This window comes from Camarhynchus parvulus, chromosome 26 (genome assembly GCF_901933205.1).
Source record: "Camarhynchus parvulus chromosome 26, STF_HiC, whole genome shotgun sequence".
NCBI lineage: Eukaryota > Metazoa > Chordata > Aves > Passeriformes > Thraupidae > Camarhynchus > Camarhynchus parvulus.
Window position 1 is genome coordinate 6,802,483 of NC_044596.1, and position 18,498 is coordinate 6,820,980.

At 44.3% G+C, this 18,498-nt stretch overlaps 1 protein-coding gene across 3 annotated transcripts in view; it reads left to right on the forward strand.

Annotated features, from left to right (window-relative positions):
• MAGI3 (membrane associated guanylate kinase, WW and PDZ domain containing 3) overlaps positions 1 to 18,387 on the forward strand; it is a 57,509-nt gene extending 39,122 nt beyond the window's left edge. Inside the window, exons 12-22 of one of the 3 annotated variants that reach the window (XM_030965618.1) lie at positions 853 to 1,006; positions 1,513 to 1,604; positions 3,289 to 3,481; positions 4,186 to 4,371; positions 6,104 to 6,289; positions 9,737 to 9,830; positions 9,921 to 10,041; positions 10,555 to 10,698; positions 12,870 to 13,008; positions 14,261 to 14,350; positions 14,761 to 15,053. In XM_030965618.1, coding sequence (XP_030821478.1) covers positions 853 to 1,006; positions 1,513 to 1,604; positions 3,289 to 3,481; positions 4,186 to 4,371; positions 6,104 to 6,289; positions 9,737 to 9,830; positions 9,921 to 10,041; positions 10,555 to 10,698; positions 12,870 to 13,008; positions 14,261 to 14,310 — 1,359 coding nt within the window. In that variant the 3' untranslated portion in view covers positions 14,311 to 14,350; positions 14,761 to 15,053. Of the gene's footprint in view, positions 1 to 852; positions 1,007 to 1,512; positions 1,605 to 3,288; positions 3,482 to 4,185; positions 4,372 to 6,103; positions 6,290 to 9,736; positions 9,831 to 9,920; positions 10,042 to 10,554; positions 10,699 to 12,869; positions 13,009 to 14,260; positions 14,351 to 14,760 lie in introns of all 3 variants that reach the window. The other 2 variants (XM_030965615.1, XM_030965616.1) reach the window with 2 other exon arrangements.
• Positions 18,388 to 18,498: the final 111 nt, after the last annotated feature.

The following is an 18,498-nucleotide window of genomic DNA, read 5'->3' on the forward strand; positions in this document are numbered from 1 at the left end:
GATGCTCAGTGGCATTAAGCAGCGTGGCAAAATAATTCACTTAAAAAGGGCAAGTTCTTGTGTTTATAAACATACAAGAAGTGTCAAACTGCTGAATGGCTCTGGGCAGTTTCTTCTGCTCTTGGTGAAAGGGCAGATCTACATCTGTTCTGCTCCTGCTGTGGTTTGGCATGCACTTCCATGTGCCAGTTTTCCTGGCTGGGTTTCAGCGCAGAAGAAATATTTAGAGTTGTTTTGTTGCATAATTGATTGGGGATTTAGATGAGGGACCACAAGCTGTCCTTGCCTCATGAACAGGAGAGTTGCAGCTGTCAGATCATGAACAGACAAAAAAGGCAAGTTGTTAATACCTCACACTGCCCAGGTGCGTCCTCTTGCCCCGTTGTATATTGCTCCCACAAACAGATCATGCCGGGAGCACCCCTGGTGCTTGTGGGGAGGAGCTTGGCAAAGGACAGGAGGCAGTGCCGGTGGAGCAGCGTGTGCCTTTGGTGTTGGATTGTGGCCCAGAGCCAGGCAGGCACCTGACAAGGATTCAGTGGCTTCTCCAAACATGATCGGTCCTTTTGCCCCACTTCATCCCATGTGTTGGTAACTACCAGCATCTGCCCATCTTCACTCCTCTCTGAGCATCAGTCACTTCAAACTCTTTCCAAGCCTAGTCTCCAGTAGAAACTCATGTACAAGTGAGGAAGACTTTAGTACTCTGGTCAGACATATCCGCTGGAAAAGCTGTAATTTTGTTCCTTTCTTCCTGTCTATTTCTTCTGCATGGTGTTCGTTGTCTTTGCACCCACAAGTGTAGTCATGCCTTTATTTAATGTGGATTTTGCATCTATGGGCTCTTTTCAGAAGGACAGGCAGGACAGTTCCGGGAGTTTGGAAGCTGTCAGCGATACCATTCCGCAGCCGATGCCCTTCCCGCCCTCTGCTGTGCGACCAGGCTCTCCTAAACTGGACCCGTCTGAAGTCTACCTGAAGTCTAAGACAATTTATGAGGACAAACGTAAGTGCATCATCTTCATCTTGAAAATACTGAATTATGAAGGAATTTTTTCTTTTGTTGCATGTGCAGTAAAACTACTGAGACTTTGTTGCTAAGTTTGTTAACCTGCTGTGGATAAAACATTTCAAGTACTGCGTCATTCAAACAGCAATCAGAAAAACAAAATGATAAAGTACGTTTCAACCGTATTTTCAGTAAAACAGTTAATTGCAGAAATAATGTCAAGGATGGTTCTGAAGTAAACTGCAGCACACCTGCTTATAAAAGTAGTTCTGAGTTGTGTTACAGAGTGGCTTTTATCCTGGTCTGCTGCACAGATGTAGTTGAGATTTCTGCTTTGAAAATTAATGATACCATTTTGAAAAGAGAATATCACTGTATTTCTGGTTGCTGTGTTTTGTCACTAGAAGACTCAGAGTGTACCACCAAAGCATAATCCTTCAAGTATCCCTCAATAATCCAAGATAGCTCCTTACATGTTTTGAAATACTGTTTTCTTTTCTTAGCTCCAAACACAAGAGATTTAGATGTTTTCCTGAGAAAACAAGAGTCAGGCTTTGGTTTCCGGGTGCTTGGTGGGGACGGACCAGATCAGCCTGTAAGTTAAACTGCTCACAGTTATCTCACAGTATTGCTGTTGGAATGATCCTACTCTGTCATCCCCATTTCCCATCATCCCATCCAGGCAGCTCAGTGATGGCAAAATTGATTGATTCGTACCTGCCTTTCAGAGATCGGGAATTAGTCCTCATTACCTTTATTTTTGCCCCTCTTCGTGAACTCCATTCTCCAAGGTTCTGCGCCCTTCCCGCTACCGAGCCCGTCCTTGGCCGCAATTTTCTGTCGGGCTGAGGACACTGGCAGTGTTTCTACAGCTGTTGCTGTGTCTCGGAGCCCTCGGAAGGGCCACGCTGGTCCCCAGCCTTTGCCCATTGTCACCTGATCCCAGTGGTGATCAGTCATTGGTGAGCTGTGCACAGCAGCGCATCCTGGGAAGCAGCTGAGTGGAAGGAAGTGGTTGCTCCTTCTGTCAAAATTTCAGTAGGCTGTTCCTTTCCTTGCAGCCCAGTGAAACGAGGTTTGAGATGGTGACACACCCCTTTTATTCCCTGCTTCTCCTGCTGGATTTTTAAGCATGCATTGTGTTGGAGGCAGCTGGGCAAATGCCAGAGCAGATACCCCTGGATGGTCTGTTCTCCAAGGGCAGGTTTTAGGAGACTCCCCTGTATTTTCACACATGCATAAATTTCTCTTTGGGAAGAAGCTCTAAGACTTGTACTATATATCAGGGACCTTTCTTTAAGTTGTTTAAGGGGAGAGAAAAAGCTTTTGGAATAGATCTGCATAGGTTGTTTTCTCATTACAGTGAAGGAATTTGGTTTTTCCATTCCCAGCTGTGATCCAGTGCTAGCCTTTTTTTTTTTTCTTCCTCCCCCACTAACATGCATTTAAAGTACAAAGCAAACACAGAGAATGTTACTTCTGCTGCACTTTATAGCATTTGTGGTGTTTGGTTTCCATAACACCCATAGCGGTTAGGAAGTGTGGAGCTGATGTCTTGAGCGCTGTGTACTGATGAGCTGCCCACCATTCTTAACCTCCAGCATACTACCTGTGGTTACCCTTAATCTTCCATTTAGTTGAAAATGATTGTAGCATGTGAAATTGAGTGTGGTGTTCTTCTCCGTGTTATATTTAGTAGCACTTTTTGAGGTGGGGGGTAGGCAGAACTGTTGGTGTTTGAATTCATTATCTAATTACCAAAAGCTGAGAACTGAAGCAACTTGAAATGTGGAACTGTCTATAAGCAACTTTTCAGAAACAAACTTGAGTTTGTTCAAAAGCTTTCATTTCTTCCCCAGTCATTCTTTCTTAGTCTTGGTAAAAAAAAATAAAAATAGAGTAGAATGAATGTCAGAGGCTTTTGTGTCATAAATGTCTAGGAAATCATATATGTAATAAGTACATGGTGTGTGCTCATTTCAAAAATTTTGCTTTCTAATAAACTGGCAAACATGCTCAAGAGAGAAGAACTGACAAAAATATAGATTAAAGATTTTTGAGGTATTTGGTGAATGCTTTGAGACTCCAGATTGTCTCCACTAGATCAGCTTGTGCGGAGTACACTTGCTGGCTGCATTTCTGCTAGAGCTGGACAGTGAGGTAATCTTCAAAAAAGTCTTCCCCAAAAGATCTCTTCTGCACAGATTCACGTGGATTCCAGCCTCTGTGTGTTGTGATGAACTCATGTTCCCTTTCAAACCCCTGGACTCTGCTCACAGATTTATATCGGAGCCATAATCCCATTGGGAGCAGCAGAAAAGGACGGGAGGCTGCGTGCGGCAGATGAGCTGATGTGCATTGATGGAGTCCCTGTGAAAGGGAAGTCACACAAGCAAGTTCTGGATTTAATGACCAGTGCTGCACGAAACGGGCAGGTGCTGCTTACTGTCCGGAGGAAGATCTTCTTCAGTGGTAGGTGTCTGCTTGCCTAGAAAGATCACTTAGGGCTTGTAATCAAATCCACTGAAGTTGCTCTGGAACTTAATTACTGCACTGGGGCTGAGCAGCCTGAGATGGAGGAGGGTAAGCTATAACTCTTAAATGGAGAAAAGCAGAATTTAATAGGCTTGGACTCTGTTGCTCGCTAGCTTGCACTGCTCACACAGGTAAGGCTCCGAAAGTTATGATGCAGGGGTGGTTTCTTCAAACCTTTTTGCAAGTGGTAGTTAGAACAGCCATTAGTGCTATGGAAATTGCATAATAATGCAGTCTGTTTTCTCAACATCCCAGAATGGTTTGAGTTGGAAGGGACCTTAAAACTCATTTTTTCCACACCTTTCCGTGGGCAGGGGCACCTTCTATATGCTGTATTCTCGAGTCTTTTAGTATTAGTGTGTAGGAAGATTAACTGTATTCAAACTAGAACTCTTTCAGAGCAAGATCTTGAGATGCTGCAGTTTTAGATCCGTGTCGAGATCAACACTTTAGAGAAGATTAGTCTGTGACTCCATGAATGACAAAGCTGGGGTGGGATTTACAGCTGACAAGGGCCCCCTGCTCTGATTAGTAACTGCTGTTGCCACCTCATGCTGGTACTGACAACTGAGCTTCATGGTTGTGCTGAAGTTGCTTTGTGTGATTTGTTCCTTATTTGTTGTTTGTCTATTCCCTGCAAGGGGAAAAGCAGGCAGAGGAGGAGGAGCCGCAGCCTGTCCTGACACAGAACGGCTCTCCTCGGCTGAACCGTGTCGACTTTGCCAACCAACCATGCCCGGAGGTCTACGACGTCCGTCTGCAGCGGAAGGAGAACGAAGGATTTGGCTTCGTCATCCTCACCTCCAAGACCAAACCTCCTCCTGGAGGTAAGTGCCATGTCCTGGTGGCTCTGCCTCTGCTTAACCTCGCTTGGGGCTTCTCCACGGACATCTCTTCCTGTGCAGTGCTGGTATTTCCCTCATAGTCAGCTTTCACTCACACTGGCACAACCCAGTCTTTCTGAAGAAATGTCTTTCCTTCATACTTACTCTCTTGTTCACCCAACTGTGACATAAATGGGGGAAAGGGAATTTATATCTCACACAACCCATACCCAAGAGTGTGCACTTGTCCCAGGGCAGTATTTGGGATGTAGATATTTGTCAGGCTCTAGTGATGTTGCATTAATTCATTGGCATTTTAATGGAAGCACAGTTTCAACCTTGGCTTTATATTACCTAATCAGGTAAAAATTCTTATTCTGGAGATCTGGGGAAGTAGAGTGTACAGTATTTGGTGGAAAACAATGAACTTGTTACTGTCTTTGAGTGTGTTTGTGTAGAAAGATCATCAAAATGAAAAAGTAGTCTGGTCTGGTATTGCAGTTGTGAGATACTGATGCGGCTCAGGCATAGTTGTCTCTAGTTCTGCCTCTGTGCTCATCTCTGGGAAAAGGACTGAAATCAATCTTTTTGTCTTCTACTTCTCAGAACATTTCTTCTGTTCTCCAGTCTGTCTGTTCTGGCCCCAGAGCTTTAGTTTCTGGAGGAGTCTGTGCAGAGCACGGTGTCACTCTGGGGTGAACTGAGGGAACCGAACCAGGAGAGCTGGAGGAAATTGGAGACAATTATTACAAGTGCATATTCATCTCAGAGACCAGGAAAAGCGGTCAGGTCTATGCAAAGCTTGATATAGCACCTTGCTGGCCTTGCACAGGCTGCCTGCTCAGGTCCGCACCTGACTGAACCAGTCCCTGGCAGGAGAATCAATCCCCAGCAGGAGAAGTTTGATATATTTTTAAAGTGTGTTAAGTGTTAATTTTTGTTCGCAAGTAGGAACAGTTTGCCCATGCATCTGAATGTGTTACACTGTCTGTCAGGGTCGATGCATGAAATGGAAAACTACATTATATATGGTAAAACCAACTGTTCTGGTGCACTCCAAGGACGTACATTCTCACTCATCCCTTTGCAAATATGATCCATTTCCTTCCCATGTTTTCCTTCAGGCACAGCACCCTGTATGTGACAAGGCCATGCTGTGTGGTTGGCATCTCCATTCACTCACAGTGAAGCATTCCTCGTTATTTGCAGGTGTGTCCTGTACAAGCAGTTTCACCCTTTGGAGCAGGAGAGGAGGGACAAACACTGATCTCTGCTCTGTGGTGGCCAGTGACAGCACCAAGAGAACAGCTGGAGCTGTGCCAGAGGAGAGTTAGGTTGAATATTAGGAAAAGCTTCTTCGCCCAGAGGGTGGTGGGGCACTGAACAGGCTCCTCAAGGAAGCAGTCACAGGCCCAAGGCTGCCAGAGCTAAAGCAGTGTTTGGACAACACTCTTCAGGCACAAGGTGGGATTTGTTTGGATTTTGAGATGTCCTCTGCAGTGCTAGGAGTTGATGATCCTTGTGCGTCCCTCCAACTCAGCATATTTTGTGATTCTGTGACTGGCAGTTCTGGGTCTATGTGATGCTTATCTGATGTGCACATGCTAGGATTCTTGAGGCTGCCCTGTGCAGGGCCAGGATTTGGATTTTCATCCTTGTGGATCCCTTCCCGCTCAGGATATTCCATGATTTTGTGAATACTTACAGTGTTGCTGTGCCTGTTCTTGTTTCTTAGTGATTCCTCACAAGATCGGGCGGGTTATCGAGGGAAGCCCGGCTGACCAGTGTGGGAAGCTGAAGGTGGGTGATAGAATCTCAGCGGTAAACAGCCAGTCCATTGTGGAGCTCTCCCATGACAGCATTGTGCAACTCATCAAGGATGCAGGCAACGTGGTGACTCTCACAGTGGTGGCTGAGGAAGGTAAGGAAGGTGCCTCCGCGCTGTCAAAGTTGGGTATTTATCACTGCTGAAGTTTACTGGCTTAAATGGAGCATTTGAAGATGTTTGGAAATTTAGGAGAGTAAATCTTAGAATATCCTGAGTTGAGTGGGACCCATGGGGATCATCAACTCCTGGAAGCTGAATAAGTTGGAAGCTCATGTGTTTGCTCTGGAAGAGCTAAAGGCAGGTGGGATAGAGAGAGGAGCTGCCACAATAAGGTGCTTGTACCCAATAAGGAGCTAAAATTAGTAACAATGCAATGAAGAGTGAGAGAAATTCTCATGTGTGAGAGACAGAAAATGCTGCTAACATAGAAACATGCTGTCTGGACCTTGTATTCTCCAGCCAAAGAGAAATGACCCCTCAGGGGGCTGCAGCAGCCACAGGATCATGCTTAGTGAGAAAATCTTCTCTCCCCAGCTCACGGGCCCAGCTCCTGCTGCTGCAGGTCCTGCCAGAGCTCTCTTCCCAATGAGGCCAGTGCTGCCAGGATGCTCTGTCCCTGCTCTAAGGCCACAGGGACTCCTGCTTTCCAAATCTCTCCATTTAAACCATGAGTTTTTGCTTTCTCCCATGTTAAAACACACAAATTCCCTAATGCTGCATCCCTGCAGCAGAAACATGCTGCAGTTCTGCCTGCCAAAGCTCCCCTTTGGAAAAGGGTCGCATCCCACCACACAGGCAAAAAGCCTTGACAGGGTTTTCCTGCCAATCTTGCACCTGCAAAGCCTGCTGTGTCACCTGAGCAGCAAAGTGAGTCCTAGGTACTGCAAAGTCCCATCTTCAGAGACTGTGACTTAATGACAGCTCCCACGTAACACTGCATGCACTGTGATATTGTTTCTAAACAAAAATGTAAATATATAAAATCCAGTAATTTGGAGAGAAAAGCTGCTTTCCTGCCCTGCATTTTTCTTGAATGCTGCTTAATTAACTCCCTGTGATTATTTTGTCAGAAAGTTGGCTTTCTTCATCTTTGAAATAAGAAATAGGTAGAGCCAGGCTGTGAATAAAGCCAGCAGATGATTCTCTAATTTCACGTTCATTGCAAATATTTAACATGCCATCTCAGCCTGTAACACAGAATTTCAAAGACTTAATATTCCTTTTTGTTAATGCTTGAAGTAGAGAGACCTCTGTAAGTTGTTATTTTTCTATTAAGATTTTTATTTTTATCAAATCTGGTTCATTCCAGTTCGAAGGGACACACTTCAAAGCAGTTGCCATGGGTGATGTTTATAAAGCAACTGAAGTTTGAGTTGGTTGAATTAGATCTGTTTTCTCTGCAGCTTTTAATCATCAAATACAGGCTGATTTGGGTTGGAAGGACCTGACAGCCCATGGGGTGACCATGGACAGGAACACCTTCCATTTGTTTTCAAAATAAATTTTCTGAATATCATATTTCTACCCATTATTTGTGTATGACGTTGCATGGACTGTGTGTAAAAACCTTTCCCACTGCCTCAATTACAGATTTGGAGCCAAAATACAGACAGAAAAACACAACCTGGGGAGACTCAACAGAGGAAACAACCCCTCAGTAGCAGGTGGTTAAACCAGAGGAAAGATCAGTCAGAAAAAATCTGTGGCTCAGAGGAGCTGGAGTTGGCGTGTTTGAGATGTAAAGAATTTTGTGAAGGAGAAAGTGAAGTGAAGGAGAAAGAAGCAGAACTGGTTCTACTGGAGTGGGAATATATCTCCACTTTAAAATTCCCCTCGATGTAGCTGAAGAAATAAGAGTTTAGCTCACAGTAGAGCCCTATGTAGTGGGGGAAATCCAGCATGGATGTGGGTGAGTCGAGGCTTCAGACACTCAGGGATGGAACTGAGCCTCACAAGGCTGGTTCACACCCAGGAAAATCCAGGATACAGCTCCAAAAACACAAAATGCCCTTTTTGCTGGAAGCTGTTGAGCCTCTCAAGGCAGAAACCCTGATAGAGTTTGCTGTTCCCTAGCTTTGTCCTCTGAGAGTGGCAACAAAACCTCTGCCTGGTCCCCTTCCCTGCCCCTGGGCTTTCACAGGCCTGTGATCTTTGCTTTTCATGGGATTAAATGAATTCCCTTCATGCGCCAGAAGAGATTCTTTAACATTTTTCACAAAAGCAGGAGCCTGTCAGCTTTTGTCATGTATTAGTTGGGAATGCAGGAGACGAGGCTGCAGAGAGGGCTGCAGGATTTGTACAAACAGATGGCATTTTTCTTGCCTATGCTTCTAAATTAAAAATCTGAGGATAAACCAGGAGGAAAAGTTGACATTTTGTCTCTAGAGAAAAACCTCTTTAAGGCGTGTCCTGAGAACAGCATCAAGCAGATGTGGGCAGGGCTCGGGAGGTCTCACATACCTGAGAAATTCAGTGTAATATGCTTTAAATTTCTCTTCCCTTAATGTTCTTGAGCACTTTTTTGTATTTTAGTGGAATTTGTTTGTTCTTAATGAAGAAATGCAGTGATGTGCTGCATCTAATGGGGCTGGAACATCTCTAGTTCTGGTCCTGGGAATTATTGATTGCTTTCTAACCCTTTCAGGGAAAAGGAGTTAATAGTTTATATTTCAGCACAGAAGTCCATCTTGGGCTGCTGCTTGCCATTCAGGTTCCAGCTAAGAGGCAGCTTTTTGCATAGGCTGTGGTTCTTTATTCTTAAGCGAGAGTGTCATTTTTGTATCCTGAAACACGGGGCTTTTCCAGAAATGCACTGGATGTTTGTAAAGTGCACACTAACAGTATTTTCCCTGGAGGGAAAAATAATGGGAAGTTATTTTAAATGGTTTTATCAAAACCTTTTTTTTTTTACTTTGCTTTTGGGAGAGGGCAAAAGACTTTAACATTCCTCTTGATTGCCTGCCAGTGAACTCCTTCTCCCCAGAGACCAGTTCCTCACCCGGAGCTGGGCAGTGGAAAACTGTTGTGCCTTAAATGAGTTGGCAATTTCCCTTTATTTGATGGGGCCTTCACCTCTAAATCCCCATTTCTCCTGCAGATCCTCATTCCCTTACCTTAAAGAGGGGTATTTCTCAAATGGACATTTTTCTTCATCTCTTAAAAAATCTTATGATAATATCTGAACCAATTTCATGGATCTGATCAGCCCTGATCCCCTCTGGCATTTATCAAGTTGCAAACAGGCTAAAACCCTTCTGTTCATGTCAGGATCCATACAATTGTGTTGGTATTTCCAGAGGAAAAGCAGAATAAAAGAATAAAAATAAAGACTAGAATTCCTAAGAATTTATTCCATGGAACTGATGAGCTGTACTTGTGTCCCTGACTTGGAAAATCCTCTCTCTATTGTGCCCACATGCGCTTGGCTCAAGGTGTTGTGGCTGCAGTTCCTTGGGAGCAGTAGCCCCTAGCACTGGTGGTGACCGTTGTCCTGGCTGCAGATTTGTGAAGTTGTGACTGTTGATTTTGTTTGGATTCTAGAGCAACGTGGTCCTCCATCAGGAACAAACTCGGCCAGGCAGAGCCCAGCCCCACAGCACCGACCACTGGGATTGGCACCAATCAACCCTGACAGGTTGGGAAAAAGGGGCTGGGAATGGTGGGAAAAGCTTGGCCAGAGGGATTAATGTGAAGGCAACATCCACGTCCTTTCGCCTTTCCGTAGGGGAGCTACAGAAGGTGAAGCTGGAAAAGAAGTTTCTAATAGTTACCGCCTGTCCTGGCCTGAGCACAAGCACATGGCACAGTTGGATGCTGCTTCAGGTGTTGGCAGCCGTCATTCCCAGGTACAAGAATCCGTGTAGAGTGTGTGGAGACACAGGGAATACTCATCCATCAAGGCACTCTAGTGGCATTACCACAGAGTTCTCAAAAGTAGAAGGTTAAAACATTTCCCTGTCGGATACAGGTAGAACAGTTGTGTATAAAAACACACTGAAGTGTCTCACAGAATGTTTTTGCTCATGTTTCAAATGTGATTATCTCCTATGGGTAATTAAACACTCATTATAGCTATGAAAGAAACGCAAAATGCTTGTAATGGAGTGACTATAGACCCTTTGGCAAAGTTTCTTCAAGAATTTTGGGCCTATCTCAGAAGGAAAGATGTTCGGACTGGTTGGACTTAGATTAAAGCCATTACCCTGAGTCACCCCCGAGTTGGGATGAATGCTGTTTAAGTGCTCAAAATACAGAAATATTGTGATATTTTTCTAGAAAAACAGAAGGTTAAGTCTGCCTACAGGTCCTCATCTCTCTTTTTTTTTTTTTTTTTTTTCCCCCTGTGACGTCCTGTACAGAATGCTGGCTGTTTCCCAGTGGAGTTGGAAAGGGGCCCTCGAGGGTTTGGATTCAGCCTCCGAGGAGGAAAGGAATACAACATGGGCTTATTCATCCTCCGTCTGGCTGAGGATGGGCCGGCAGTCAAGGATGGGAGAGTCCACGTAGGTTTGGCCTCTCTAATCAATTTGTTGATGCAGTTGATACATTAATTTACCCAGAGTGGCAACAAACTTGGATTTTCACAAGCACAGGGTCCCAGAACAGCATCTGAGCCTTTGCCCTACTTCCAGCTGTCCCTGTGGCCATGGGCTTCTAGATGAGACGTCCATGAACAGCCCTGGCCGTCCGAAAGGAATTGTCTGCTTTGCTGGGGTTACAGTAGCATCCCTGGGTGTGAGTAGCAGGTACTCATGGATATTTTAGGAGCCCCAACAAGAGATTGCACAGTGCACCAGAGAGCTGGGAGGAGAATCACTGTCCAAGTCAGTTAATTTTTGAGGAATGTTTGTGTGTACATTGTGCTGCGGCTGTTCTATGCCATTTCTGGAGATACAATCCTGATTTTTTTCCCCAAATATTATGTTAATTCTTGCCTTTGTATAAGGAATTCACTCTCAAAAGCAAAGTACATGGATACAACAGAAGGAACGATGGTAAGCGAGACTCTGTGGCTGCTGCCCAGGGTTGGATTTTCAGAGGCTGGAGCATCAAGGTGAGCCAGGTGCCCATGAGATACCATCCCTTGCAGTCCTTGTGCTTCCCTGTTGCTGGCACGTGGCTCTGCCTCTCTTTGTCCTCAATTTGCAGAATGAGGCTGGCACAGATACTTGCTGCGAGGCTTAAATGGATGTGGAATTCTCAGTATTCTTAACTTCTCTTATCCTGTTCTTCACAGTAATTAGTCTTTTCCCCCACTTGCTTGAGAGATAGCACAAGTTTAGCATTCAGTGCTAATATTTTTTCTCATAGTCCTCCTTCAAGTGGTATCACATTGAGCTCCAGGGCTTTGCTTTTTGGGCAAAGCAACCAAAAAAATTGTTCAGCCCAGAGAAGAAGAGCCAGAGGTCGGAACTCACCGGGGTCTGCAGCTTCCTCCTGAGGGGCAGGACCAGTGTCAGGCCCTGGGGGAATGGCTGGAGCTGTGTCAGGGGAGGGTTATGTTAGATATTGGGAAAAGGTTCTTCCCTCTGAGAGTGGTCTGGCAGTGGAACAGGCTACCCAAGGAATGGTCACAACCCCAAGGCTGCCAGAGTTCAAAGAGTGCTTGGACAATGCTTTCAGGCACAGGATGGGATTGTCTGGGTATCTTGTGCAGAGCCACATCTTTGATCTTCCCATCCTTGATACTAAGCTCCTCCCAGTGCTGGCATGTGCCAAGTCCCCAGCCCAGCCCAGAGCACGGATGGGCTGAGCTCGCCCAGCCTGAGGTTATTCACATTTTTCATTTCTTGTCCTCTGGATGTGGTGTCTCTTCCTGGTTGTACTTCAACAGTATGAGGAGGAACTTCTCATCCAGCTAGCTGAGCTGTCCCAGTGTGTCTCAGACCCAGCCTGTCCATGAAGAGCTGGCAGTGACCTCCTTTTGCAGAGTGACTTCAACAAAGCCCAGGAAGCCTCTTTAAGCTGATAATGTTACACACCAGTGACATCTGTTGGCTGGTGTGTGCAGTGCCAGATAGGCTCCCGCTCCCTTTTTTCCCCATTTCCCTTCTCAATTTTGCCTAATAGAGAACTATTTTTGGGGTATGCTATTCCAGCCCCTTTCCAGCAGCTTTCAGCCCCTTTCCAGCAGCCAGGGAAGTTAGCGCTGGCTGAAATTACCTGCCCAGTACCTGTGAGAATTGTTTACTGGCTCTGAGACCTCACCACTGATCTGACCAACTGAAAATAACAATTCCTTTCCCTATGTGAAATCCGTTTGTGTGGTGTTCAGCTTGGCAGTGGTATAGGGAAGGTGCTGTGTCCTTCCCTGGATAAGACGGGTGTGATGTGGTTGATCCATGTGCTACCTCCACAGCATGATCCAGGATCAATGAAAATGTATTCAAGCACATCTTGTATCTGCCTCATCACTTGTAAATAAATAGAAGATGTGGTTAAGATCTCTGGAATCTTTTCCTGAGCAGACAACCTCTGTGCACCTCTGAACCCCCAGACCCTAGGGTAACATCCTGCTTGTAATCCGTGGAATGGCGTCACTAACGCCCACTGGATTTTAGCACGAGAAGGAAAACAGAAGCATCTGCCTCTGTTACTTTTTCTTTCAAAATTAAAAACCAGTTCACAGTGTCAGAGATTCCAAAAAACTAATCTGCTGCTCTTGTTTCCTCAGGTTGGTGACCAAATTGTGGAAATTAATGGAGAGCCTACCCAAGGAATCACTCACACACGAGCCATTGAGCTGATTCAGGCTGGAGGAAATAAAGTTTTGCTGCTGCTGAGACCAGGGACTGGATTGATACCAGATCACAGTATGTTGTCTCAAGGGCTTTTTGGTGTTGAGGGTGCAAGGCAGGGAAGTAAAGTGGGATAAGGAGATTCTGCTGCTTGTTCACTGCAGTAGTTGGCAGTTGCCTTTGTGACAGCTGTGCATTTATTACTGAATTAAATTGAAAATTAAAATTGAAAAATTGAAAAATAAAATACCTATTTTCAAATACAAGGAATATTTGGGGTAAAATTAACACATGACAGTACGTAGGAGTATTGCACAATCTGAAATTATTCCATATTTCTAATTAGTTTCTCAGCTCTGTCCAAGCTAATCAAATTTTTCTATAAAAATATAACTATTAACCCTGATTGCCTTTTAATTTAAATTAAACTTTTTCGTGCTACAGTATTGTTAAAAGTTTGTTTCTGTACATATTTACTTCTGGTTTTAGCCTTTTAAATTATGAAATGCTTTGTTTTTCAAAGCCAAAACTTCAGGAAGCAGGAAAGGGACAGCTTTACTCTCCAAAAGGATTCAGTTTGATTCAAGGTGATTTCTGTGTCTACAAAAGGAAACCACAACTTTGTAGGCCAAAAAAAAAACAACCCAAAAAACCCAGGAAGGACAGCAGAGCAAATGTTTGCAGGAGCCACAGAGTTCAGAACTGGTGATTTTGTGTCTGACGCAGTCCCAAGACTGCAAATCAGAGACTTGTGGCAGTGGCAGCAGCAGCATTTTAAAGCAAAGAGCATATAACTTCCTTAGTCTTTGTAAGCCCTGATGCTGACACCAAGGTGCTGATGGCTAAACTTCCTAAATTGTAGGGTCACTTTTTCTGATAAGGAGTTTTTCAGTCACAGTGACCAACCCCAAGCTTATCCTTTCAAAATCCCAAACACACAGTTTGAGCTACCAAATACTTTGTGTGTTCGGTTACTTCCTGGCATTCACCCAAAGGGTAAAATCTGCTCAGAACTGTCTCAGTTGCTTTCCTCCCGAGAGCTAGAAAAGGGTCCTGAGCATCACTACTGGCCCTGCTGGTCACAGAAATTCCCTGAGCTTGAGGGAGAAACAGAATCAGACAAAAGGGAACCTCTGGAGCATGTCCAGGCCAGCCCCCTCTGTCTAGACTGGGGCCTGGGATAGGTGAAGGAGATGGTGGAGTGGGGAAGGGTTTATGGCCTCTTGCCTTGCTGTTAATCCCACATTTCTGATTGAAGTCTTGCTTGCTGTACTCTGTGATTTTTTTTTTTGTATGTACTTCTGGGCTTTTTCTCTTCCTCCTTCAGGTTTGGCTCCTTCCAGTCTGTGTCCCTACGTGAAACCTGAGCAACATTAAGGGCTTTCAGTGCTTTTCTTGGTTTTTCCTTAAAGACTTGGTAAATCTGCATGTCTTGTTTCATCTCTTCCTATTTTTAAAGTGCAAAGCTATGAATAACCCCAACTTTTCACTGTTTCAGATTTCTTTAGGCATAACAGTTCTAGTTTGTTAGGTTTTATTAAATAGTGTAGGTCAGGGACTTTTTAATTTGAAATTTTGCTTTGTAGGCTCTAAAATTGTTTTGATTCAAGACCGTGTCAGTCCTGCAGGGATCCAGCATTCTGAGCACTAGATATTTTTTTCTAAAATCACATCCTCAGGGTTGTTGTAGAACAACACAATACAGAAAGCTGGCTAAATAAAGCTTTGAAAGTATGCTACTCCATAATGTTTTTTGAATTGAACTCAGTAGTTTGCCAGTTATTACTTTTTGTGTGTTTAACCACATCTCTTGCCATTTGCTTCCAGGTGATTGGGATAGCTACAATCCTGCTTCATCAAATGTAATATATGAAGAACAGTCACCGTTATTATCTTCATCTTCCCATTCTGCTTCCCCATCTGAAGTGTGTTATTTAGCAGTACCAGGAGAAGCTTCAACCGGAGTTCAGCTGTCTGAGGAACTGGAACAAGCAGAGAACACTGTGCCTGACAAGATAAGCACTTTAACTGAAAACCTGTGTGAGAGGAAGCCTCAGTCTTCTCCCCAGAGAACAAAGGGATGGGAATGTCCCTCAAGTCCTGGGTTTGGAATCACTAAAGGTAGTTCAGAAGCAAGGACCAGAAGGGGCAGATCTGCCAGTCCAGCAAAGTCAGGGGCTGCTGAAGGATACCCTCACATGGGATTCCACAGCCCTAGGAAAGGGGATCCTGAGAAAAGCAATCTCTCATGTAAATCTGACAGTTCCAAGAGTGAGAGTAAAACCACAGGAAAAGGGATGAAGAATAGTGACAAAAAGGAGTCTTCCCATGGAAATCGAGGAAGGTCAGCAAGTCCCCAAAGCCATCATGGCAAGCCAGGAAGCACAGAAACAGTGGGAAGGATCCAAACATCTTGTTCTGTTGAGCAGTTGAAAGGTGGGAATGGTAAACCAGAAGTCACCAGGAAAGAAATGAAGCAGAAGACCCCAGGAAAGACAGAAGGGTGTTCTGCAGACCAACATTACCCATTGTTTGGTGGGAATAACCTTCCCTTTAGGGACTCCAGGAGAAATGCCTCTGAGGATGATTTATTAACCAAGTCCAGCTCTGGAGACAGAAGTTCCAGCAGATTCAAAACCTCCAGCCTTTCCAATATCTCACTTCTTTCCATGGAGAAACAAAGGAGGGTAGAAACACAGGAAGGTCTTATGCTGAACAGACACCATGGAGAAAGACACATGGAGCTGCCCAATGAAACCAAAGATGGAACTTCCCAACCTGAGAAGAATTCTCCAGTAAGGAAAATACTGATAACTCCTGGGCCGTGGAGGGTTCCCAGTGGCTGTAAGGGCACCCCAGCAGCAGGGGTGCCTGGAAAACGGGTGTGACTGACTGAGAGACGCTGTGGTTTTTTTGAGAACAAACATGTTTTGATCAATTTTCTAGTAAGGGTAATTTAAAGTGTTGGTTTTTCTCACACAGTTGGGTTTTTTTTTTTCTTTCTTCCTCTGAAACTGGTTGTGAGGGGAAAGTATTTGATTTGTTCTTAAATTATCTAAACTCCATGAAGGACTTTCAGATTGCTTCAGTGAAACGCTTCCTGAGCTGCTGTCCCCATGTCCCTTTGCAGGCCATGTCTGCTGCTCCCAGTGTTGCACTGCTGCATCTTCCCCGAATATTGTGAACTCTGAACAAAGTTATTTAATGCCTCTCTTACCAATGTGATCCTGACTCACTTCCAGTTGTTGTGCCAAGCTATCTACTGAATCCAGTCAATCTAACCCTTCCCACATGGATTCCAGTCAGAGACAAGGCAGGTTTAGGTGTTTTCTCTAGAGCAGGTTGCATGTTTACATCAGGAAACCCACATGTTCTTGCTGGGTCAGGGAGAGCACAGGCGAGTTGGTTCTGTCAGTTCCAGGACAGCAAATGAGCTGCTGATGTTGCTCAGTTCATATGTTTCCTGGAATTTTTATACCTAATACAAAACCCTGGTATATGTATTTGACACAATTTTGTAATTTTTCTTTTTCTGACACAGCAGAATCACTTTAGTTCCTTGATTCACAGGGATTTGGGTTGCAAACATCTGTGAGAGGAAAGAAAATTCTGGGTTCTGTTAAATAACACAATTCCTTTGGTTTCACTTGTGGCACCATGACACCCTCAGCCTCAGTGTGGAGTTCATACTGAAGTCCCATCTTTAATTATTTAATGCTAGTTAGGAATTGGGGTTTTTTTCCCCTCTGTAGAGGTAAGAACTGACCTTAGGACAGACTCAGCTACCAGAGCAGCTTTTTCAGTGAAGTTCTTGCCTGTATATTTTAGAACTCTCCCCTATTTACTATGGATGTGTGATCAAGGAGAATTGGTGACAAACAGGATACAGGAGACACACCATCTATGGTTTGGGCTGGCAGAGATGTTTTAAAGAGGGATGTTACCACCAGAACCTACTGACACATCAGTCCTACAGCTGTAAGAACAATAGAAATGGAAGGGGTTTATTTTATTCACAGTTTTAGTAATGACTGGAGAAAAGTGGTGAAAGAAGGCCCTTTGCTGGAAAAAGAAGAGTAAATCATTGAGCTTTACTTACTTAAAATACAAACATGATTTGCTCTTTGTAAGTGAATATCTCATTTTGGCTTTGAAACTTTAAATGTTTTTGAAAGCTAACAAAGCACAGTGAGGCAGTTCTGAGTGGAATTCTTCACAAGTACAGCTGAGTGCTCAAACAGCTCTTAAACAAAGACTTTGGGAATTCAAAAGGCTTTTAAAGCAGCTCTGAACTGTGCTCACCTGCTCCACACCAGGATTGCTATGTAGCATAACACATACAAATACTCCCTGGGGGGAATATGACTGTGAAATATTTAATACTCTGAAGTAGCCTGTGTAGATATTGCCCTGTGTTCTTCCCCAGAGGTTGGTTGATGTTGAGCTGTGTGCACTTGGCCTGACCACTGAGTATAGTGAAAAATCCAGTCCTTTAATTCCAGATGAATTAGCCCCACTGAAATTATTTCCCTGCCATCAACTCCTCTATTTTTCTATATGTTCATGTGACCTGATACTGTCTTACCTGTGTGTGATTTCTCCTTCCATAGACCTTGTATCTGTACTTCCTGTATCAGACTTAGCCATGTGGCCTTGGAATGCTACGCAATGTATGGATGTACTGGGTGTAAATGTTTATATATTGTACAGCACCTTTATACAGACTTCTGAGGTTCTGACTAGAGAGAGACCTGTAAATCGCTCATTATTTTTTATATAGATATTAAAAACAAATTCCAGTTCATGGCCTGTTGATTCTGCACTGTCTAAACCAGGTTCTTGGCTTTCAGAGGTGTCACGCAGGTTTTACCCACAAACATGCTACTCTTCTGGAAAATGAATGCAGTTTCTCATTGGAAGTCCTTGATCCCCCATTCAAAAAACAAATGTTCAGCAAAGACAGTACAAAAACCATTAAGTCCTGTCAAAACAGTGCAGTGATGAAGTACTCATCCTGTAGGTTTATTTGTACATTTTGCTATATAAAATTGTCATCTCCTTTTATATCTCACAACTTTTCCTCATATAGTAAATAGCTGTAAACAATTTAGTACCAGATGCAGCTCTTGTATGGCTGTAGTGCTTGATGTCCCACACCAGTTCCTAATGGTTTCAGTGCTAGCTGCCAGGATTCAGCCCCATTAATCCAGTTTTTCTGTGCACGGCATGGGATGACACGATGAGGCCAGCGGATTCCGGATATTGTAGAACAATAAAGCAGAAGGAAAACCTCTGATATCTACACTGAGAATCTGTTTAAAAACTGAATGCCAATTCCTGATATCAGTTTGCAGCAGGCATTTGGTGCTGCCAGGGCAACCAGAGTTTTACTTCGCTGTAGCTTTGGTCTGGGAGATACGGAGTTGCCCCTTCCTAACCCTTACCTCCTCCCCTCAGCCCTTTTCTGTCGTGTCCCCTTCTCAGCCCCTCACCCCTACTGGAACTTCCAGCCTGCCCCTGCTCCATCCCTCTCTCTGCCCTTCACCCCTCCCCAGCCTACCCTAC